The sequence below is a fragment of the Ceratotherium simum genome, chromosome 1, assembly GCF_057802395.1.
Source record: "Ceratotherium simum simum isolate JZ-2026a chromosome 1, ASM5780239v1, whole genome shotgun sequence".
Lineage (NCBI taxonomy): Eukaryota > Metazoa > Chordata > Mammalia > Perissodactyla > Rhinocerotidae > Ceratotherium > Ceratotherium simum.
In genome coordinates, this window is record NC_141900.1 from 85,872,228 (window position 1) to 85,896,521 (window position 24,294).

Genomic DNA, 24,294 nt, shown 5'->3' on the forward strand with positions numbered 1-24,294 from the left:
ACCACTTCTCCATCCATCCTGAGGCCGAGTCCCACATACAGCAACTAGAAGGATGTGGAGCTATGACATACAACTATCTACTGGGGCTTTGGGGGGAAAAAATAAAATAAATAAAATCTTTAATAAAAAAAAAAAAAAAAAGACATTGCTTTGGGGGCTGGCCCCATGGCTTAGTGGTCAAGTGTGCGCTCTCCGCTACTGGCGGCCCGGGTTTGGATCCTGGGCACACACCGACGCACCGCTTCTCCGGCCATGCTGAGGCCGCGTCCCACATACAACAGCTAGAAGGATGTGCAACTATGACATACAGCTATATACTGGGGCTTTGGGGACAAAAAAAAAAAAAAAAAGGAGGAGGATTGGTAATAGATGTTAGCTCAGAGCCCGTCTTCCTCAGCAACAAGAGGAGGATTAGCATGGATGTTAGCTCAGGGCTGATCTTCCTCACACACACACACACAAAAAAGACATTGCTTTGGAAACTCATAAATTGCATTTATTCCTGTGGCTGGAACCATGCTGTCAGGCCTCTCAGTTTGTAGGAACCAGTCTTCAAAGTAGCTATATCCTCTAAGGCAGTGATGGTGGGGGTTGTGAGGGTGGGGGCAACAGGAGGCATGTTAGAGGGACTGGAATGGGTTACTACAAGAGCAGTTTGAAAAATTGCTTCAATTCAGTATGCATATTATTTTATAATATAAATTCACTAGACCTTCAGTAAAACCCAAATTTTGGCTTGAAGATATATACACATGATAGTGTAGGATAGCAGTTAAGGAGCCCAAGCCAGTAATGGTTAGACTGCTCCAGGACAAAGGCTGAGTCTCTGATGGAGCAGATGGAGCACTTGATTGGAAGGCAGGAGATGTGGGTTCAAGCTTTGGTTTTGCTGCCAACTAGAGATGTGACTTTGAGTAATTCACTTAGCCTTTCCGGGTCTCAACTTAATCTGTAAAATGAGAAAATCAGACTAGATGGTTTCCAAGGTCTTAGGTATTTTAAGTTTGCCTCTTGCTAAAGGAAAGCTCTGTGAGCAGTTGGCTTTGACTAGTTATCAAGAAAGGAGGATACAGGTAGGGGAGCCGAGGTGAATAGTTACAGATTTTTCAGCCAACCTTTATCAGGGTGTTATTTGTGCTTCCTAACGAGTCAAATAGCAGAGGAGAGCTTATGATGAAAGAAACACAAGTCTCTTGCCTCTTCTCTTTCCTTCCCATCCCCAGCCCTACTGTCCAGAGACAACTTTTAAAAACTATTTTATTGTTTCTGTTTTCACCTTCTCTTGGAGTTACTTCCATAAAGCTTAATAATATGTGTAAACTCATGTTTTTTGATTTATCAACTTTAGACAATTTCTGTGGACTTTTTTGATATGAAAAATAAGAATTTAATTCACTTTTTCTACCCCCTCCTATCTCCCATTATTTGATATTTATATTATTTTTGAGAGTTTTTAAAATTATTTTTATAATTATAAATGATAAACTTTTATTTTTTTGATCCATCAGCTTTCAATAGGGTTTCATTTTGCCATTTTGTAAAATGGGGTTATAAGTGCCCCTGCACTTCCCTTTTTCTATATTCTGCCTTCTGGGATCTGTACTTTACTTTTACATCAAGATCAATATTTTCTTTCTGTCCTTCACCCACCACTAAGTATTATGTGCTTATCTTAATGTTTAGGTTGCTTTTTTACTTCATTACTTTTCCATGCCTGCTATAAGAGCATGTCCAGCATCATAACTGGATGATTTCTTAAAGTTTTATGTCCTTGAAAAGCTAAGGAAATAATTGGGTATGTATTTAAAGGCTTAGCTTAGTAAACCATTCGTTTACTCATTTATTCAACAGATATTTTTTTTTTTTTAAAGATTTTATTTATTTATTTTTTTCCCCCCAAAGCCCCAGTAGATAGTTGCATGTCACAGCTGCACATCCTTGCAGTTGCTGCATGCGGGACGCGGCCTCAGCATAGCCGGAGAAGTGGTGCGTTGGTGCGCGCCCGGGATCCGAACCCGGGCCGCCAGCAGCGGAGCGCGAGCACTTAACCGCTAAGCCACGGGGCCGGCCCTCGACAGATATTTATTGAATATGAGAATTGTCATTGCAGTACTGTTTATAATAGTGAAAAATTGGAAACAACCTAAATGATAAACTTGAGGGAATTAGTAAAATGACTACTACAGGGAATGCTCTGTAAACATTAAATGATGTAAAAATGTGACATGAAAAATTTATTCTATAGCAAATTTTTAAATATTTATAAAACAGTATCTATATAAAACTGTAAACAGCCTCACTTTTGTTTAAAAAACAAGAAAACCACCAAAACCAACTATTTAAGAAATTTAGGGGAAAAATGCTAGAAGCATATACACTAAATTGTTAACTTGGTAATGTGTCTATCTCAGGTGGTGGTGATTTCTGTTTCTTTTTTGTTTTTTTCTGACCTGTATTTTCTCAATTACCCAAAAAGAACATATGTCACTTCTAATAATAAATTTTTTAAACTAAAGATAAAAAATCAGAATTGCCAGTCATAGTTTTTTTTGGACTACTAATACTAAATACTAGGAGTACCTGATAACAATTTAGTAAATATTTGTGGAATGAATGAGAGAATGATTGAATTGCAGAGATTCCTAGATCCGTAGTATTGACACTTATACCTTCATAATTTTATTCAGAAACAAATCCTAGTTCAGTTATCTCAAAAGAAAAATCACGCATTGAACTGTCCACCAGAATCTAAGAAACAGCTTTAACTGAATGTTGGTTGTGTAATGACAGATCCAGCAGGATTGAGGCCCACCACAGAAGCAGCCAGGCAACAATGCTATGTTTCATAGTAAGCAGGATCTGAATAAAAGTGTCCTTTGTGCTTGTCTGAGACTGTGGGGTGGGACTTGTGGCAATTTATGTTATTTCTCCTTAATGGAAATTGAGGCAGCCTCTAATCCTGCTATCACATGACAACTACTTATTTGATTTTTGGTAATTTGGAGAGCAGCTGTGGACAAATGATTTTTCTGCAGAAAGAGCCAGCTGCATTCTGACCCATTTGCAAATGCCTGGGCATACTAAACTTCCTGTCCACTACGTTTCTAATCCAGAGATAGCTTCAGCAGCTCACCTGCTTTTTATTGATATTTGTAGCTCTTAATAAGCATCTGAATATTTGAATGCATTTTCTAATCCTTTTTATCATTGTCATCAACATTCTTTAGGTACCCTTTCCATTCAGGGTACTGTGCCAGGCACAGGATTGTAAGCTGTAAGATCCTGTACAATGTAGATAGACTACTTTCCTCTTTGACAGGTGGGTCAGCATTAGTGTCCTTAGAATCACTCTATTTTTAGCAGATTAAATTACAGTGTAGCGAAAGAAACTGTTGTGGAGGCAGCCGAGAGCTGTGTTCCTTTGGTTCCCAGACTCCGCCTGAGTCTGCTGTCTGGGTGTTCATTGATGCCCCCTTTCTGTGCCATGTGCTTTCACAAGCTGTTACCTCTGCCTGCAGTCCCCTTCTTTCTTCTGACACACTCCTGACTGAAGACTATCTTTTCTTTCATGATACCTACTTGATGTCCTTCTAATCCTTTCTTCTCACTGCTCCCTTAGCCCTTGGTGATTAGCACTAGAATATGACTTTTTTCTTTTTTAAGAAAAGGCCTTTTTAAAAGCAAAAGACTTCTTACTTAACTTTATTAATTTGCAGTTATTTTTTTAAGCTCTTATAACCCAGGGTCTTAAGAAGCACAGTTGAGGAATTGGGTAGGTAGGGTCTTCTATAATGAGTAAAAGAAAGCTTTCCTTTTGATTGTAAACACCTGTAGGGCAGAGGCGAGCCTGACCGTCTTTTTTCTATCTTTGCAGTGTTGAATTATCACAGGGGACAGATTGGCTTGAATTATTGTATGAGCCCACTCTATTAGAAATTTCTTTAACAATGATTAGAAGCAAGTCATTTCAAATAAAGCTTGACACGCTGCAAAAAAATAAATAAAAAAAAACAAACAACAAAAGAAGCAAGTCATACCAAACTTAAAAATAGAATGTAGAACTGCACTGTTCAGTGTGGTAGCCCCAGCCACATGTGATTATTTATGTTAATTAAAACTAAATAAAATTAAAATGTTAATTCCTTAGTCACAAGTTGTCACATTTCATGTGGTCAATAGTCACATGTGATTAGTGGCTGCTGTTTTGGATAGTGCAAATTTAAAACATTTCCATCATTGCAGAAATTTCTATTGGACAGTGCTGATCTAGAACCTATAGAAGAGTTGACGTATTTTAAAGCAGTTGGTGAAGTAGATTCATCTAACTGTTCTTTTCTATGGAAGAATGTTCCAGTTGAAGAATTTTAAGCAACCTGAAATTCCCTGTACTTTCTTTATATTTTTCTTTGGTTGTGGCACCCTCTAGTGTTTCAGCTTTGGTATAGCTATATCATCTATATCATGAATCTCTATATCATGAATAATCTGTTTGTGATTTGACTCCAAGAATATTGAAATATTTTGGAAAATTTTGTGTGTATATGCATTTTTCTAGGGAGGAGGTCTGTAGCTTTCACACATCCTCAAAAGTTTCCATACTTCAAAAAAGGTCAAGAACTACTCTCTGATAGAAGTCCTTGTGTGGTCAAAACTCCTAGTTTGTGGTTCATAAGGATTTTTCTCCCAATATAAAAATAAATCATGTAACTTTCTTTTTGACATTTTTGTGCTTTACCGGTCGTTATGTAGAAGAATAAGAATAATAGGTTACATTTATGTAGCACTCATTCTATACCATTGCCATTTTAAGCCTTTTTATAAATATGAACTTATTTGGTCTTCACAGTAGTTCTATAAAGTAGGTTCTATTATTCTCCCCATTTGAGAAGTGATAAAAGCATAGAAGTCAAGTGAAACTTGTCTAAGGTGCTAGTGAGTGGCAGAGCAAGGATTTGAATCCAATACTCTAGCTCCAGAGTCTGTACTTTTAACCATCCTACTCTAGAAGTGAGGATAATAAGCCTTTAAGCAGATATGAAGTGGAATGGAGAGGAGACTTTGACTACCTTGGTACAGTTTGGGTCAAATTGTATAATAATAATAAAGATAATAACTCTAAATCTCTGCAAGCCGTGCTGGAAATTATAGTTAGTACCTACCATTGCTTTTCAGTAGGTATGTGTAGATGTACATAGTGTGCCAAGAACTTAGAGTGGTGGATGAAGGTCAAAGCTGCCATTGCTAATGACCACATTTTCTTTAGTTTGTCCAGATTCCTAACTTAGTCTATTCATTGAATAATATGACAAATCTTTTTTTTAAAATTTATTTATGTATGTATGTATGTATGTGAGGAAGATCAGCCCTACGCTAACATCCATGCTAATCCTCCTCTTTTTGCTGAGGAAGACTGGCCCAGAGCTAACATCTATTGCCAGTCCTCCTCCTTTTTTCCCCCAAAGCCCCAGTAGATTGTTCTATGTCATAGCTGCACATTTCTAGTTGCTGTATGTGGGACGAGGCCTCAGCATGGCCGGAGAAGCGGTGCGTCGGTGCGGGCCCGGGATCCGAACCCGGGCCACCAGTAGCGGAGTGTGTGCACTTAACCGTCAAGCCGTGGGGCTGGCCCTAACAAATCTTTTTGTGACTGTTTGTCACTTATTTCCATGAAAAGGCATTTATTGTCTTACTGTGATGTCGATTTTGAGGTTTGCTGGGATGTTAGACTTATTAAGTATCTTACTTAAAGAATAGGTAAGATATTCTCATAAACAGATGAAAGTTTGTGTTTATGTCTCCTACTTCCCTTTCTGTCTGTACCCCCTTCTCACTTCTAAGTGTCCTGTATCTCTCTTCATGAGGCATTTTATACTCTCTAACTTAGCCTCTTTTTAATGATTCCTCTAACTCAAGATTTTGTATTCAACTTCCTTCAGTGTATGGAGACAAATCCTAGTGGTGGTCTTATAAAAATGTCCTTAGAATCACTTTATTGACAGTGTAAAATGTCAGTACATTTTGTTGTATTGACTTCTACAAGTTAATATAAAGTTTTGCTACTTACCAGCTCTCTATGAGTGATTTCTGACAAGGGTATGTATTTTATTCTGTTTGTATCAATCAGGGCCCAGTAAACCATGTAAGGTATTTCAGAGAATTTAATTCTGGGAATTGGTTACACAGGTGTTGGAAGACTGAAAGAGCAAAAGGTAGGCACTGAAGTAATCCAGATATTAAAAAGTATAGGAAGCAGCTACCACCCCTAGGGCTGAGAGAACTGAAGAGAAGAACCTAGGAGCCCAGAGGGGCTCCCACAGAGCTGGTAATCTGACCTCTGAGTGAGATACCATGTGGCTGGTGCTCAACCACCAGGGGAGAAGGGGCACAGCTGGAGTTGGGAGATGAAGCTGTCCTCTGTTGCTGGAGCCACTTTGATAGGAATGAAAACAGCAAGGAAATCCCTTCTCCCTGCCTCTTCCCATTTCTTCCCATCTGTTGCCTCCCCTTGGTAAAACCTAATAGGAAGCTGGCATGCAAGTCTGCTTAACAAGGTTAACTGACCCAGCCCAGCAGTTCAGAACAAGTATAGAAGAGAGGGCATGGAAGTGAGAGACAAGAGATGAATAGCCAGCACAACCTTATAGGAGAATTGCAGAAACTGTAATTGCCTGGGTTTAGCTTTAGTAATTAAAATGTGCAACCAATTACCCCAGCTGTTTATTAAGGAGCAAATTATGATAGTTACTATTCATAGAGACTTTATGGAGCCAAGTGATACCTTCAGTGAGCTAACAACATTGTTTTCACAAAACCATCCACTCACCCTTCAGTCATTATGAAGTTGTGTGGTAAAGCCTGTCTTTCTCATGTATTATATAAAGCATCATTATTAACTGGGTTGTTGGGCTGTTATTAATATTAATATTTAAAATTTAATCAGCATATTGGAATGAAAAATGTATGATTGCAGTCATACAAAATTTTGTTAGTTTCAGATGCTCCAAATTAGCAAGTTAGTCTTACTCAAGACTATTTCTAAAGTTGAACTGTGCTGTCTAAGCATAAGAAAGGGACTTGATTTTTCTACTGATAGTTTGCTCTAGCATGTCATTTAATTTTAAGTTTCAAAGGATCAGTTTGGAAGGCTATGTTATAGTTATTTGTGTTTAAAGTTTATTTTGCTAGAAGTCAAAGTAATACATTCATATGATAAAAGGTCAAATGGCAGGGTTTATAATAAAAATCGATGGCCTTTTGCCACACTCTTCCCCTACCCCTCGTTCCACTTTTCAGAGACATTTACTTCAACTGTTTTTTGTTTGTAGTTTAACTATTTTGTTTATAGTATTATCAAACAATAATACTTCTATAACTTTAAATAATATGTCTATACCACTTTTTCTTGATTTATCAAACTTGGACATTTTTGACTTCCTTCTGTATGAGGATTACTCCACAGTATTCTCTTCCTTTCTCCTCTATTTTTCATAGTTAACTTTGTAATACTAAGTTCGTCCGTCTGCTTTTAATAGTATCTCCTGACTCCCTCACTGTGTGAAGATAGGATATTAGTGCTATTTGAGAGAGAATATTCCTAGGAAGGTCAAATGGATTCTTCTTATCTTAAACTCCATTTATTACTCAGAATTAAGCCACATTTTACCTTGATTCTATTTTTGCTTTGACTTTCTTGTGCAGTTTTTTTATTTTTCCTATTGTGGTGAGATTTTGATTCATTACCCTTTGTCCCTCAACAATCAAATCCTGTCGTTGACTTGAGCCTTTTTTTGAGAAAGCTGTTCTGTTGGGTGAAATTTCTGTCCTAAGTATGGAGTTTAGATTCTGGACCTGTCCAGGAATGTAAGTGGTGCCTCTGGGTTTTCCTGTCCCTAGTTTGGACTGTAGATACAGGCTTGCTCTGAGACTTTCCCTTAGGCAGTTCTTGCAGCTTTTCTTTTGATGTGATAATGCTATTGATTAGACTAATGCCTTCTTTTACATTTAGTTTATACCTTGATTAGATTTCCTGGCCTGCTCTTCTTCCTGCTTTGATTTTTAAAATACTCTGCACTTAGTCTCATCCCTTGTGTGTGGATTAGACTAAATTTAACTCCCTTGGACATTTCATCCAAATTCCAGAAGCTCCCTAGGTATTATTGACTGCAACTACCGGGGTGCTCTGGGACAAGAAAATCTGTTTTTCTGTACTCTCTTCCATTATCTTTCAGCCCCACCCTTACTGGCCTAGAATGGCAAACGTAGGAACCCCTCTGTATCAAACTGCCCCCTCTCCAACCCTTACAGTTTATATAATAAAGAAGAACCTTCAGATGAAGCACATGTTGCACCTCCAGGTGATGGTCCAGGCTAAGAAAGAGGTTTTAGTAAAATTGCTACTGTGTTATGTTATTGTTTTGGAGAATGATTTTTTAAAAATGGAGTGCTGATTAATCTGCTGACCCTCACGGGCTCCGGGTGATAGATATGTCTTTTATTTGGATGTGGTGTTTGGAGTCACAGGTCATTATATGTTGCCCGTGCTTTCATGTTGCTTTTCCCGTCTGTTCAGAGGAATCACTGTCGGTTCCATCTGCTGATTCTCCGTTTTGTGCACTCTCATGAAATTATGTTAGGGGCACTGGTTCCTTATAGTTTCCTTATTTTATGTCTAGGAGAACAGTATTTCAGTTGTTGGAGTTAAATATATAATAAGGGCTTTTTAGATGACTGACTCAAAATCTTTTCCACATGATTAAGAAAACCATATCCTCAGAGATGGATGTCTCATTTAAAGATGAAGAAATTGAGGTCCAGTCTTTGTGAGATTAGTTAGGTAAAGAGTCAAGAAGGATAGAATCATAAAGACATGGGAATTCTGGCATCGTCATAATAATTAATGTTGAGCATTTATGTGCTGGGTACTGTGTTCCTCACTTTATCTAGATAATCTCATTTAATCCTCACATCCTTTTGAGGATAGGTGCCATCTTTTTTTTTTCATTAAAAAAAAAAGTTGAAATTGAGGCTTAGAGGTTAAGTAACTTGTCCAGGGGTTCAGGATATCAGTAGCAGTCTGTGCTGGTTTTTAAAATTCATATTATCTAATATGTTTTCATCTATTAGCAGTTCCTGTAACTTTTGCTTTCCAAAGAATTTGGCTCCTCGTGGATGAAAGCTAAAATGCTTCACTAAAAATATCTTAGGTTGGGTAGGGTATGATGATCTCCAGCACTATGTGTATGCCAGTCATATCTGGCTTTAGACAATCTGTTTTGTTTATTATTTTATGAAAACATTGAAAGCATCATTTACAAGTATCCCAGTCTAGTTCAAAGAAGGCTGAAATAGCTTTGCCTTTGCTTTTTATAGAGTATGCTGAATAAAAATGGCTAGAGGCTGAAGGATGGGATGGGGAGAGAGGTAGAAAGAGATAAGGCACTGGGCAGAAGTGACAAGCCTGTGAAGCAGACAGTCCTATTGATTTATGCTGTGAACTGCATTCTGGAGAAAAGAATTGAAATCCATTATGCCAAGTGCATAGCGTACAAATCCTTTGAAAAGCAGTTAGATGCTATCTAATCCCAAATCATTTAAAAACAATTTTGAAGTACCCAGAATTTAAAATGCCCTAAGAAGTTCGTCTCTTAGACTAGAAGAACAGTGAAATGGATGGAAGAATAGTAATTTAACGGTGTCTTCCTCCTGTGTATTATGTTTAATTGTGTGACTTAAATAGTGTGTTAAATTGCATTTTAGATATTTACAAATCTGGAGGTAGGATGTATTCCCCTTGAATATCGTGAAATACACCAATCATAGGATATGGAAGAAACCTTATCAGGTACCTCTGTTTTTAAAAAAAGTTTTTATTTTGACATGATTTCAGACTTCTAGAAAAGTTGCAAAAATAGTGTAAAGAATTCTCATTCCCCAGATTTCCTAAATGTTAACATTTTACTATGTTTTCTTTATCCTTTTCTCTATTAAATACGTACTCTTTTACCAGGTACCTCTTCAAAAGCTTCATTTGAAGAAATGAGGATGTGAGTTTGTTCATGAAGGTATTATGCCACACAGAAGTACAGGGCTGGGGAGATGACCTCAAGCAGAAAAGAAAGTGTGGGAAAGGGGTTCAAATGATAGCTGAGTGATTCCTAATCTTTTTGGATTTGTGGCATCCTGTGGTGGTTTTATTTTGTAATTAAAGTGAATTTTATTTTGAAATACATAATACTTCTTGAGATAATATTCATGAATAGTCCCAAAGTTAAGAATCACTGGATTAGGAGGATATGTTGTGATATGTATAGTGGTATGAGAGTGAAAAGAGATAACTAAAAGTTAAAGCAAAAAAAAAAAAAAATTGGAAACAGCACAAGAATATAAAATAGAAGTCAAGAGCCTCAGAAAAGTAAAAATTTGGTCATCTACATGGAAAGAGTTGACCTGAAGAAAAAAGACATATCAAGATGAGGCTTAAGAAAGCTGTTACTCAGAGGAACAAAGGATTTTAGAAGTTCTCAAAGAAGGAAAATCCGAGTTTTACAGTAGAGTAGAATAAAAATGAGAGAAAAAGTTTGCATGGATAGATAAGTATGTTTTTTTCACTTGTGGCCATAAAGGCACATTACTGTATCTTTATGGCTGCCCGCCCCCCCGTTTTTGTAAACTCTATATATGCAGTGCTGTATACTATTATATGATAGTTAAATTTCAAGTATATGTTTGGGGGGAGGTTATATAGGTAGGGATTATGTTAGCACAGAAATTAAACACTCACCTTTTCAATATGCATCAAAATTTACAATACATACACCCTTGACCCAGAAATTTTACCTTTAAGAATTTATTTAAAAATAAATCAAATAATATGTAGAGGTTTTTTTTATTTTAAGATGATAATGGCTAGTTTTATTATTCTGCTCTAAGATTAGTCGTTCATTTTTTGCACAGAAGTTAAACTTGTGTCAGGGCTGATATTTTTTTTAACTGTGGTAAAATATACATAACATAAAATTTATCATCTTAACCATTTTTAAGTGTACAGTTCAGTAGTAAGTACATTCACATTTTTGTGCAACCAATCTCCAGAACTGTTTTCATCTTGCAAAAACTGAAACCCTATACCTGTAAGACAACTCCCCAGCTGCCCCTCCCTGAAGCCCCTTGCAACCACCCTTCTATTTTCTGTCTGTATGAATTTGGTTACTCAAGGTACCTCTTATAAGTAGAATCATACAGTATTTTTCCTTTTGTGACTGGCTTATTACACTTAGCAGAATGTCTTCAAAGTTCATCCAGGTTGTAGCATGTGTCAGAATCTCTTTTATTTATTTTTTTTAACCTTTATTTAGGTATAATTGACAAATAAAATTGAAGGGAAAGTACAGTTTTCCCGTGGACTCTTGTCCCCCCCCCCACAGACACAGCTTCCCTCACTATCAACATCCCACACCAGAGTGGTGCATTTGTTACAATGAGTGAGCCTACGCTGACACATCATAATCACCCAAAGTCCATAATTTACAGTGTGGTTCGCTCTTTGTGTACTTTCTATGGGTTTAGACAAATGTATAATGACATGTATCTCCCATTATAGTATCATATACAGTAGTTTCACTGCCCTACAAAATCCTCTGTGCTCCCCACCTATTTATCCCTCCCTCCACCCTACCCCTGGGAACCACTGATCCTTTTACTGTCACCATAGTTTTGTGTTTTCCAGAACTTCATATGTTTGGAATCATACAATGTGTAGCCTTTTCAGGTTGTCTTCTTTCACTTAGTAATATACATTTAAGGTTCTTCCATGTCTTTTCATGGCTTGATAGCTCATGTTTTGTAGTGCTGAATAATGTTCCATTGTTTGGATGTTCCGCAGTTTGTTTATCCATTCACCTACTGAAGGACAGTTTGGTTGCTTCTAAATTTAAGCAATTATGAATAAAGCTGCTATAAACATCTGTGTGCAGATTTTTTTAGGGACATAAGTTTTCAGCTCCTTTGGGTAAATACCAAGGAGCACAATTACTGGATTGTATTGTAAGAGTATGTTTGGTTTTGTGATAAACTGCCCAACTGTCTTCCGAAGTGGCTGTACCATTTTGCATTCCCACCGGCAATGCATGAGAATTCCTGTTGCTCCACATCCTTGTCAACGTTTGGTGGTGTTGGTGTTTTGGATTTTAGCCATTTTAGTAGGTGTGTAGTGTTATTTCATTGTTTTAATTTTCAATTCCCTAATGATTTAGGATATTGAGCATCTTTTCAGATGCTCATTTGCCATCTGTATATCTTTGGTGAGGTGTCTGTTCAGGTCTTTTGCCATTTTTTATCAGGTTGTTCATTTTCATATTGTTCAGTTTTAAGAATTCTTTATATATTTTGGAAAACAGTCCTTTATCAGATGTGTCTTTTGCAAATATTTTCTCCCAGTTGGTGGCTTATCTTCTCATTCTCTTTACAGTGTCTTTCATACAGAAGAAGTTTTTAATTTTAATAAAGTCCAGCTTATCAATTCTTTCTTTCATGGATTGTACCTTTGGTGTTGTACCTAAAAATTCATGGTTGTACCCAAAGTCATCTAGGTTTTCTCCTGTGTTATCTTCTAGAAGTTTTATAGTTTTGTGGTTCTACAATCCATTTTGAGTTAATTTTTAGGTCTACAATCCATTTTGAGTTAATTTTTGTGAAGGGTATAGAGTCTGTGTCTAGATTTATTTTTTGGGATGTGGATGTCCAGTTGTTTCAGCACCATTTGTTGAAGAGACTGTCTTTGCTCCGTTATATTGCCTTTGCTTCTTTGTCAAAGATCAGTTGATTATATTTAGAGGGATCTATTTCTGGGCTCTCTATTCTGTTCCATTGATCTGTTTGTCTGTTCTTTCACCAATACCACATTGTCTTGATTATTGTAGCTTTATAGTAAGTCTTGAAGTCAAGTAGTGTCAGTCTTCCAACTTTGTTCTCATCCTTCAATATCATGTTAGCAATTTTGGGTCTTTTGCCTCTCCATATAAACTTTAGCATCATTTGTCAGTATCTATAAAATAACTTGCCAGGATTTTGATTGAGATTGCATTGAATCTATAGGTCAAGTTAGGATGAACTGACATCTTGACAATATTGAGTCTTCCTATCCATGAATTAGACTGTCTCTCTCTTTTAGTTCTTCTTTGATTTCTTTCATCAGAGTTTTGTAGTTTTCCTCATATAGCTCTTGTATATATTTTGTTAGATTTGTACTTAAGTATATTATTTTTTTGGTTGTTAATGTAAATGGTATTGTGTTTTTTATTCCAAATTCTGTTGTTTATTACTGGTATATAGGAAAGCAATTGACTTTTGTATATGAACTTTGTATCCTGCAACATTGCTATAATCACTTATTAGTTTCAGGAGGTGTTTTTGTTGATTCTTTCGGAACAATCATGTCATCTGTGAAAAAAGACAGTTTTCTTTTATTTCTTTTTCTTGTCTTACTGCATTAGCTAGAACTTCCAGCACAATGTTGAAAAGGACTGGTGAGAGGGGATATCCTTGCCTTGTTCCTGATCTTAGCGAGAAAGCTTCTAGTTTCTCACCATTAAGTAGACTTTTTTTTTTTTTTTTATCAAGTTGAGGAAGTTCCCCTCTATTCCTAGTTTGCAATCCTTTCTTTTTAAGGCTGATTAATATTCCATTGTATGTATATCCACATTTTGTTTACTCATTCATCAATCAATGGATAGTTGGGTTGCTTCCACCTTTTAGCTATTGTGAATAAAGCTGGTATGAACATGGGTATACAAATAGCCATTTGAGACCCTACTTTCAGTTCTTCTCGTATATACCCAGAAGTGAAATTGCTGGGTCATATGGTAATTCCTTTTAAGTTTTTCGAGGAACAAATATGCAATATTTTATATACAAGGATGTTCACTTCACTGATGTTTACAATAGCAAAAATTTGGAAGCATCCTTGCTATGTATCAGTAGGTGATTGGTTGCATAATTATGGCACATCCATACAATGAAGTATTCTGCAGCTATTTAGAAAGGTAAGATAGATGTGTATGTTTTGACATGTCAAAATGTCCAGATATATTGTAATATGAAAAAAGCAAATTATAGAATAATATGTGTAATGTGAACATGTTTTTATTTTAAATCAGGTGTATGTATGCTTCAAAATTTTTTTTAAGGATAGCACACTACTCTGTAGGTTGGGGGACAGGGGAAGATGGGACAGATTATAAGTGTAATAGGAGAGCAAATCTTTTTCTTGCTGCTTTATAAATTACCACATCATTTCAGGGTTTACAAGAAGCACAGTTTTATAAGCAGAAAAACCAATTTGAATGGTTGCGTTTTTTGGAAAAAAATATTTAACTCCCATTTGTGTTTCATTTGGGAGAAATGTTAAGTATTTCACTTAACTTACTTAGTGTTTTTATGTCCACAATGTCAAATGCTAGTCACTGGGATCTTTTAAATATCTTTTTATTATTATATGTAATGTTAAGGGTATTTATTGTTTTTTGACCTGAGGTATAAAATTAGCACAATGAATTTCCATCAGAATGGTTCCACATAAGGAAAATATTATACCATTTTTATGTCATATTTGAGTGGTGCTTCCCATTTCCTATGACTTGGTATAGTGAGGTATGTAGTGAAATTGAAGGTTTATCAAATTTCTTCTGCTTTTGAGGAGAATATCTCTTAGTTTAAGCATTGTGTTACACTATACACTGAATCCTGTTCTTTGCCATTTTTTCTGACAGTAGATCGTCATGGAGGAACACGGAGTGATCAAAACTGAACACATGGCCACCATAGAAGCCCATGCTGTGGCCCAGCAAGTACAGCAGGTCCATGTGGCCACCTACACTGAACACAGTATGCTGAGTGCTGATGAAGACTCACCTTCTTCTCCCGAGGACACCTCTTATGATGATTCAGATATACTCAACTCCACAGCGGCTGATGAGGTAACAGCCCATCTGGCTGCTGCAGGTAATGTTGTTTGAATTGGAAGCTCTTCATTTTTGCTTAATTCTTGATACCATGCATATCTGAAAGAGCCTAGGGTGCAGGTACTCTCACATTTATCTTTATATAGTATCTTCACATTTTTTTAAAGCCTTTTATTTACAGCTTGTAACTGTGTTATACTGAGACTTAAGTTCTAGAATCACATACTATTAGTGATATGACTTTGGTTTTGTTTTTTTCATCCATTCTGACAATCTTTTGACTTTTAACTGAGGCATTTAGTCCATTTACATTAAATGTAATCACTGATATACTTGGGTTTAAATCTATCATCTTTACTATATGCTTTCTCTTCATCCTACCTAGTCTATATTTACTTTCCTTTGTGTTTTCTTTTGGAGTGACTGAAAAGTTTTTATTTTTTTCTTGTTAGTTTGGAAGGTATATATATTCTTTTACTATTAGTGGTATCCCTAGAAATTATCACATACAACTGTCACTATCTCAGTAAGTGAAGTTATATAATTGGTACTTATATCCTCTTCAGGGATAATGCAAGTTTCTTAGAACATTTGAATTTCATTCCCCTGTTCCTGATCTATATGCTATTGTTGTCCTGTGTATTAATTCTGTGTACATTTTAAGCCCTACAAGACACTATTTTTGTTCTATACATAATGTTCATTTTTTCTTTTATCTCCAGCTTGCCTTCTGAGAATTTTTCTTCTGCCTAAAGACACCATTTAGTATTTCCTCCAGCATAAATCTGCTAGTAGCAAAGTCTCTCAGTTTTTGCTTGTCTGAGAATGTTTTTAACCTTCAATCTTGAGGAATATTCTCACTGGGTATGGAATTCTAGGTTAGCAGTTATTTTCATTCCTCACATTGAAGATGCTGTTCCACAGTCTTCTGGTTTCCATGTTGCTTTTGAGAATTCAGATGTTTCATTCTAACAGCTGCTCCTTTGAAAGTTATCTCCCACACAGGCCCCTCCCCCCAAGTGCTTTTAAGATTTTCTCTGTATTTAGTTTTTGTGATATATCTGGCTCTAGATTTCTTCTCATTTATTCTGTTTAGCATTCTTTGAACATCTTAAATCTGTGGATTTGTGTCTTTCATCAATTCTGGAAAATCTTAGTCACTAGATTTTGCTTCAGTTTTGCTCCATTCCATCTCTTCCCCTTCTATGACTCCAATTAAATATATTAGTTTTCCTCACTGAGTCCTTTATGTCTCTTACCCTCTATTCTGTATTACTATCCTTTTGTCTCTTTATGCTTCATTCTATGTAGTTTCATCTGACTGTTTTCCAGTTTATTAATTTTTCTCTTCAGTTGTGTCTAAGGTGCTTTTAAATCTGTCCATTGAATTACTAATTTTGGTAATAGTTAATAGTTTTGTTTTCTAGTTTTAGAATGTCTAGTGTGGTTTTTTTCCTCCCAAATTTGCACAATTACAGTTTCCAGTTGTGGAAAAAAAATATTTTTAATCTCCATGACTAAAGTGAGCATTATAATTTTACAATCCATTTGTTAATTCTACTCTCTAAAGTACCTGTGGATCTGTTTCTGTTATATTTTGTTAGTGCTGTTTCTTGTTCATGTTGGTTTTTCTGTTTATGTATTGGTTATATTTGAATGAATGCTGGATGGTGTATTTGGAAAATTATTTTTAGAAATAATTTGAGGTCTAGAATAATATTATCATCCTCTAGAGAGGATTTTTATTTGCTTCTGCCAGATGCCTTAGGGCACTATCAATCCTAGATCATCTTAATCCAATTTAAGATTTTGAGATTTTCTGGGCTGCTAAATGACTTAAAGCTGGGCTATGTTTTGTATCATTCTCTTTGCTATTTACATTGTATGTTTAGCACTATATGGAATACTCCATGTAAACCATGCCTAGATGGGTCTAATATTATAAAATGAAAATTGATCTTAGAAGATATTTAGGAAAAGCTGGACAGGAAATCCATGATTAGGAATAGCCAAAATACTACATGTTTTTAGTATATGCTGTATATAAGGGGAGGAAGACAGATGCAGTGTCTTATATGTAATAACCTTATTACTGTCAGTTACTATCCACTGTATATTTCTGGAATGGTGAATTTAAAAATAAGGCTTAGTAGCAAAACATATATGAAATATTTATAAAATATATTTTTGAAATTTTTATACTTTCCAGAAGAGGGCATCCTAACATAATGAATCCAAGTCAACTTTCTTTCCTAGGAAGGAAGATGCTTTTGAGACATAGTTTTGCTGTATTACTGTACTGCATTGTCATAGTGTTAAGATTACAGAAGGACTTTAATCTAAACCTTCCATGTGGAAGGTGTGGAAACTGAGGCTCAGCTGGTAGAAGTGATCTACCATTTAATCATTCAACAATTATTGATGAATTACAGTATACTATATATTACTATATATAGATACTATGAGCAAGACAGGCAAGAGCTTGCTCCTGAAGGAGCTTACAGACCAGTGGTGGGGAGAAGGATATAAATAATAAAGTAAAATAATTTCAGAAAGCACTGAGTGATCTGAAGAAAATAATGAAGTAAGGTAAATGGAGAGGGAAGGGTAGTGTGTTGCTGCTTTTTCTAATTCTATTCTCTTCCCTCCCTCCACTGAGGTAACCACCATTCTGAATTAGGTCTTTATAATTTTCTTACATTTCTTTCATATTTTTGCTGCATGTGTATGTATCAATAAATGATATTTAGCATTGTTTGGCATGTTTTAAATTTTATATGAATGGTATCACTCCGAACCCGTCTTTCTGTAACATTATGTTTATTTCATTCAGTATTATTTTTCTGAGATTCATTCATGTTGATAATGTAGCTATATATTTTCATTTTAACTGTTATTTGAGTTCCATTTATTATCTGAACATCTCAAATATTGGCAGAACACTTAGGTTGTTTATAATTTTTTGCTATTACAATTGCTTCAAATGAGAATTATTTTACATCTTTTCTTGTGCATATTGTGGGAGTTTCTCTTGGCATTGGTTTTCAGACTCTTTTGACAGTGTCCCACAGTAATACATTTTACATTGCGATTGAGAATAAACAAATGCACATAAAACTGAAATAATTTCTCATGAAGTGATACTTCCCCCTACTGCAAGTGACACACTCTGATACGTTCTAGTCTCTTTCAATTTATTCTATTTTATTTAAAAAAAAGAAAGAAAGAAACTACTCATGAGCCACCAAAAGACAGACACCTGCAGTTTGAAAAACACTACTTGAGGGTATACCCAGGAGTGGAATTGGAGGGCACATTTTCAACTTTACTAGATATTCCAAATGCTTTTCCAAATTGTTGTCTTAATTTACATTCCCACTAACAGTGTACTACAGTGCCTGTTGCTTCTAATCCTCACCACATTTAGTATTGTCAGTCATTTCTCATTTTTGCCAGTCTGATGGGTATGAAATAGTATCTCACTGTTGGTTTAATTTGCTTATCTCTGAGCTAGATGTTCTAGCCAGTGCAGGAAGACAAGATAGAGCACCATTTCAGATTTTTATTCACTATTCACTTTTCTTTTTTTGCATATTTCCTGTTTATACCTTTGTCCATTTTCCAGCTGGGTTGTCTGTTTTTCTTATTGATTTGTAAGAGTCATTGATATATTTTTTAATACTAATTTTTTCTTGGTAATATGTATTGCAAATATCTTCTACTTTGTTGCCCACTCCCTCCCCCAATTTTTTATTTCTTTTTGTCTATAAAGATTTTTGAATTATATTTTTGTGCAATTTATCAGTCTTTTACCTTACAGTTTATCCTTTTGGAGTCTTATTTAAGCAATTATTCTTAACCCTGAGTTTATAAATATTCTCCAATAGTTTATTATAGAAGTTGGAAAGTAGTTTTTGTTTTTATTGATGTTGTTATTTTACATTTAGGTCTTTGATCCACCTGGAATTTGTTTTTGTGTATGGTGTGATGTATGGATCTAGTTTCATTATTTTTCCGTACAGACAGTTGTCCTAGCATCATATATATATATTTTGTGTGTGTGTGAGGAAGATCAGCCCTGAGCTAACATCCAATGTCAATCCTCCTGTTTTTTGTCAAGGAAGATTGGCCCTGAGCTAACATCATGCCCGTCTTCCTCTACCCTATATGGGACGCTGCCACAGCATGGCTTAACAAGTGGTATGTCAGTGCCCACCTGGGATCCGAACCTACAAACCCTGGGCCGCCAAAGCAGAGTGCGCGCACTTAACCACTTGCACCACCAGGCCGGCCCCCCAGCACCATATTTGTAATAGTCCATCCTTTTCCCACCTCTGTCTTCTGACATGGGAGAGTGTTTGTGAACTGTTAATGCAGTTGCATTGGTTTGTTTGTCTCTCCTTCAGTCAGTTCCACACTGTCTTAATGACTATAGCTTTATAGTAACTATTGATATTTGGTAGGATGAGTGCCCCCTTCCATTCTTAAAATGTTCCAAATTGTTCTAGCTATTCTTGGCATTTTGCACTTCCATTTAAATTTTAAGATCAGTTTTATCAAGTTCCACAAAAACCCATATTGGGATTTTTATTTGAATTGCATTGAATTTGTAAATAAATAAATTAATTAACTTAAGCAGCTTTATTCATAATAGCCTAAAACTGGAAATAGCCCAAGTGTCCATCAATAGGATAATGGATAAACTGTGGTTTATTCATGCTCTGGAATATTACTGAGCAATAAATAGGAACTACTGATACATATAACAACGTGGATGAATCCCAAAAACGTTATTCTAAGTGAAAGAAACCTTACACAAAAGAATATATACTGTTTGATACCATTTATTTGAAGTTCTAGAATAGGCAAAACAAATGTAGGGTAAAAAAATTCAGAATTGTGGGTGCCTTTGGGAGGTAGGGTGGGAAGTGACTGGGAAGGGGCATGAAAGAACTTTTCACAGTGATGATATTGCTATATATCTTGATAGGAAATTGGGTTTCATAGGTGTATACATTTTTCAAAATTGATTGAATGTACACTTAAGACTTGTACATTTCATTATATGTAAATTTTACCTCAAAGGAAAAAATTTGTAAACAAGTATTGAACTCTAGCTAATGATATTCCTACTGAAGTATTTAGGGGAATCATACTGCGTTTTACTTTGAAGTATATTAAAAAAAACAAAAACCAAACCAATATGGGTTGATGAATGGACAGAAAGATGGATAGATACATACAGTAAAATGTTAATGATAGAGTCTAGGTTGCAGATATATGAATGTTCACTGTAAATTTCTTTTAACTTTGCTATATATTTGAAAGTCTTAATAATATGTTGGACTCCTACAACTCACTAGCATAAAAACAAATAACCTGATTGGAAAATGGACATCCATTTTAGGGAGCAGACATCTCCCTAAAGCAGACATACAAATGGCCAACAGGTATACTAATTATCAGGGAAATGCAAATCAAAACCACAATGAGATACCACCTCATACCAGTTAGGATGGCTATTATCAAAAAAACAAAAGATAAATATTGGCAAGGATATAGGAAAATTGGAACTCTTGTATGCTGTTGGTGGGAATGTAAAATGATGCAGCCTCTATGGAAAATAGTATGAAAGTTCCTCAAAAAATTCCCCCTCTGGATACTTATTCAAAAGAATTGAAATTAGTACCTCGTAAGGATATTTGCATTCCTGTGTTCATTGCAGCATTATTCACAATAGCCAAGATGTGAAAATAACCTAAATGTCCCTTGACAGATGAATGGATAAAGAAAATGTGGTATATATATATACACAATGGAGTATTATTCAGCCTTTAAAAAGAAGGAAATCCTGCCAAATGTGACAACATGGATGAACCTTGAGGACATTATGCTAAGTGAAATAAGCTAGGTCAGAAGGAAAGATACTGCATGATTCCATTTATATAAGATATCTAAACTAGTCAAACTCATAGAAGTAGAGAGTAGAATGGTGGTTGTCAGGGGCTGGGACATGGAGATGAGGAGTTGCTATTCAACAGGTATGAAGTTTCAGTTATGTAAGATGAGTAAGTTCTAGAGATCTGCCATACAACATTGTGCCTATATTTGACAATACTGTATTGTACACTTAAAAATTTAAGACAGTAGATCTCATGTTAAGTGTTCTTACCACAATTTAAAAATATTGGGAAAAAAATGCATCAATAAGATTTTTTCTTCTACCAGCTGTTTATGATGAAGGTAAAACACATTAGTTTATTTTTGACTTGCTTTGGGGCTCTTTAGACGGATTTATTTAAGTCAGACTGATTATACTACTAAACAACATAGGTAGGCTCATCTAGATTTTCAGGGAGGCTTATTTTAGTTGAGCCACTTAGGACATATATAACATATATGCCAGTATAAATGTGAGCAATTAAACTTAATTTTCATTTAAGCCTTTTACAGGGTTCACAAGAAAGGATAAAGGTGGATTGTCTATTAAAAAAAAAAAAAAAAAGGAATGTCGTTGCTGTGTTGAGATTCCAAGAATCAGAGACTCTAACAGGGCCTTAGGGCCTACCCTTTAGTTTAGTCGTTAGTTTCAGGGCAAACCAGACCAACTTTTATTCACATTTTTTCCTTTGGGTGGGACAGTTTTCATTTCTTTGCTGCCAGGATGCTTTCGCCAACTTGGCTTTGTAGTCAACAACTCCATTTTGGGCGTAATTCTCAGATATACAAAAAAAAATGTTCAATTAAGATGCTGTTCTTCCAGATATTCCTCTTATAAGTGTTGTTGGAGTCCCAAGTATGAGTGATTGCCTCTGACTTCCTTAACTTGGCAATGTCTTGGGGTAATGGAAAGAGGGGCACAGGGATGGAAATGAAATTTGAAATTTGTTTTTTGTTTTGGCAAGCTCTTCCTCTCAGTGCTGTAATTTCATCTAGCACCTCTGAGAATGTTGCCTTAACAGTATGGGCGTGCTGGCAAAACAAAACAAAAAACAACATTATATAAAATTCAGGCGGGTGTGTGGTGGGGAGGTGTAAGTCATTCACTTTTTAAAAAGATTCATTGTAAGTTTTATTGGTAAATTAAAATATGATTCATGTTGAACAATAGTGAAATACATTGATAATGTCAGGAACATTCTGTATTTATTGATAACATATTAGGTAATAAATGCTACCTTTTTTGTACCTTTAATTATTTTCTGTCTTGTACAGTTAACAGGCTCTGCCTAATCTTAGCACATACATTATTATTTCAGGTCCTGTGGGAATGGCTGCTGCTGCCGCTGTGGCAACAGGAAAGAAACGGAAACGGCCCCATGTGTTTGAGTCTAATCCATCTATCCGGAAGAGACAGCAAACACGTTTGCTTCGGTGAGGGCCCCCTTATCCATGTTGTTGCTATTCCCCCGAATACCTCATGGTGTGGATGATAGGGTTAGAACGTACATTATTAGGTTCACCAAGGATACCAAGTTAGAATCCTTGATGACAGAGACTTTAAAGTTCTCTTACAAAATTAAAAAAATGAAACTAGAAATATGATTAACAGATGTATAATATCACATTAATTCATTCAGAGAAAATTTATATGCCTGCTCTATACCCCAGGCATTGTTCTAGGCCTTGGGACACTATAACAATGAATGAAACAAATTCCCTTAAAGAGCTTACATTCTAGTGGAGAAAAAGAGAAAATAAACATCTAATATGTCAGATGATGATGTGTTATGGAAAAAAATGAAGTGAAGTGAGGAAAATAGGTTAGGAGATTAGGGGGATATAGTAGTTTCTCTTTTTTTATAAGGATGGTCTGGGAAATCCTCTTGATCAGCAACCTTGAACAGAGACCTGAAGTAATTGAAAGCGCAACCATGTTGATATCCAGGAAAAGAGCTTTTCAGGCAGAGGGAATAGCAAGAGCAAAGATTCTTTTTTTTTTTTTTGTGAGGGAGATCAACCCTGAGCTAACATCCATGCCAATCCTCCTTTTTTTCCCCAAAGCCCCAGTAGATAGTTGTATGTCATAGTTGCACATCCTTCCGGTTGCTGTATGTGGGACTCGGCCTCAGCATGGCCGGACAAGCGGTGTGTCGGTGCGCACCCGGGATCCAAACCCCGGGCCGTCAGTAGCGGAGCGCACGCACTTAACCGCTAAGCCGCGGGGCTTGCCCATGAACAAAGATTCTGAAGTGGGAAGGAACATGGTAGTCATGTTTGAGGAACAGCTAGGGAGAGAATGAGAGGAGATGTGGTCACAGTAGTAGTGGAGAGCCACATCATGGAGTCTTTAGGTCCAATATAAGGGCTTTGACTCTTACTCTGAGTGAGGTGGGAAGTCAGTGAAGGCTTTTGACCAAAGCAATGATATGATCTGACTTGTATTTTAAAGGGATCATTCAGACAGCTGCGTGGAAAATAGACTCTTGGAGTATAAGAATGGAAACAGGGAGACCAATTAGGAGGTTATTGTAGTAATCCAGGCCAGAAATGATAGTGTCTTAAAATCAATGGAGCAACAGCAAAGGTAGTAAGAGGTGGTCAGGTTCTGGATGTCTTTCAGAAGTCAACTCCAGCATGATTCATTGATGGATTGGATGTGGGGTGTGAGAGAAGAAAAGGAATAAAGGGTGACCTCAAGGTTTTTGGTCTGATTACTGGAAGGATTGAGATGATACTTATTGGAAGAGGAGCAGGTATGGAAGTGAAGGTAGGACAGAATCAGGAGTTTGGTTTTGGACATGTTAAGTTTGTAATACCTCTTAACCATTAAGTGTAGATACAGAATAAGCAGTTGGATATATGAGTCTGGAATTCAACAGACAGATCTTAGCTGAAGATATAAGCATATAGGTAGTATTTAAAACTATGAGACTGGAGGGGCCAGCCCGGTGGCATAGCAGTTAAGTTCACGTGTTCCACTTTGGCGGCCTGGGGTTCGCCGGTTTGGATCCTGGGCACGGACCTTCTCACTGCTCATCAAGCTGTGCTGAGGTGGCGTCCCATATAGAAGAGCTACAGCTCTACAACTATGATACACAACTATGTCCTGGGGTTTGGGGAGGAAAAAAAAAAAAAAGAGGAAGATTGGCAACAGATGTTAGCACAGGGCCAATCTTCCTCAAAAACAAAAACAAAAAACTATGAGACTGGAAGAGATCACCTAGGGAGTGAGGGACTGAGGCCTGAAGTGCTCTACCCTTTAGAGGTTGGAGAGATGAAAGGAACTATCAAAGGACTAAGAAGCGACCAATGAGTCAGGAGGAAAACCAAGAGAGTGGTGTCCTGGAAACCAAATGCAAATGTGTTTCAAGAAGAATGGTGTGTGATCAGCTCT

General features: G+C 36.3%; 1 protein-coding gene across 6 annotated transcripts in view; it reads left to right on the forward strand.

Annotated features, from left to right (window-relative positions):
* The window catches only part of NRF1 (nuclear respiratory factor 1), a 130,736-nt gene that overhangs the window by 33,026 nt on the left and 73,416 nt on the right, over window positions 1-24,294 (forward strand). For 4 of the 6 annotated variants that reach the window (XR_015552176.1, XM_004418692.3, XM_014784897.2 and 1 more), the window contains 2 exons: window positions 14,766-14,997; window positions 22,217-22,331. Coding sequence is in view for 5 of the 6 variants with exons in the window: in XM_004418692.3 (XP_004418749.1) it covers window positions 14,775-14,997; window positions 22,217-22,331 (338 nt within the window). In the remaining variant the exon portion in view is untranslated. Of the gene's footprint in view, window positions 1-10,040; window positions 10,062-14,765; window positions 14,998-22,216; window positions 22,332-24,294 lie in introns of those variants that run through there. The other 2 variants (XM_087430596.1, XM_087430604.1) reach the window with 2 other exon arrangements.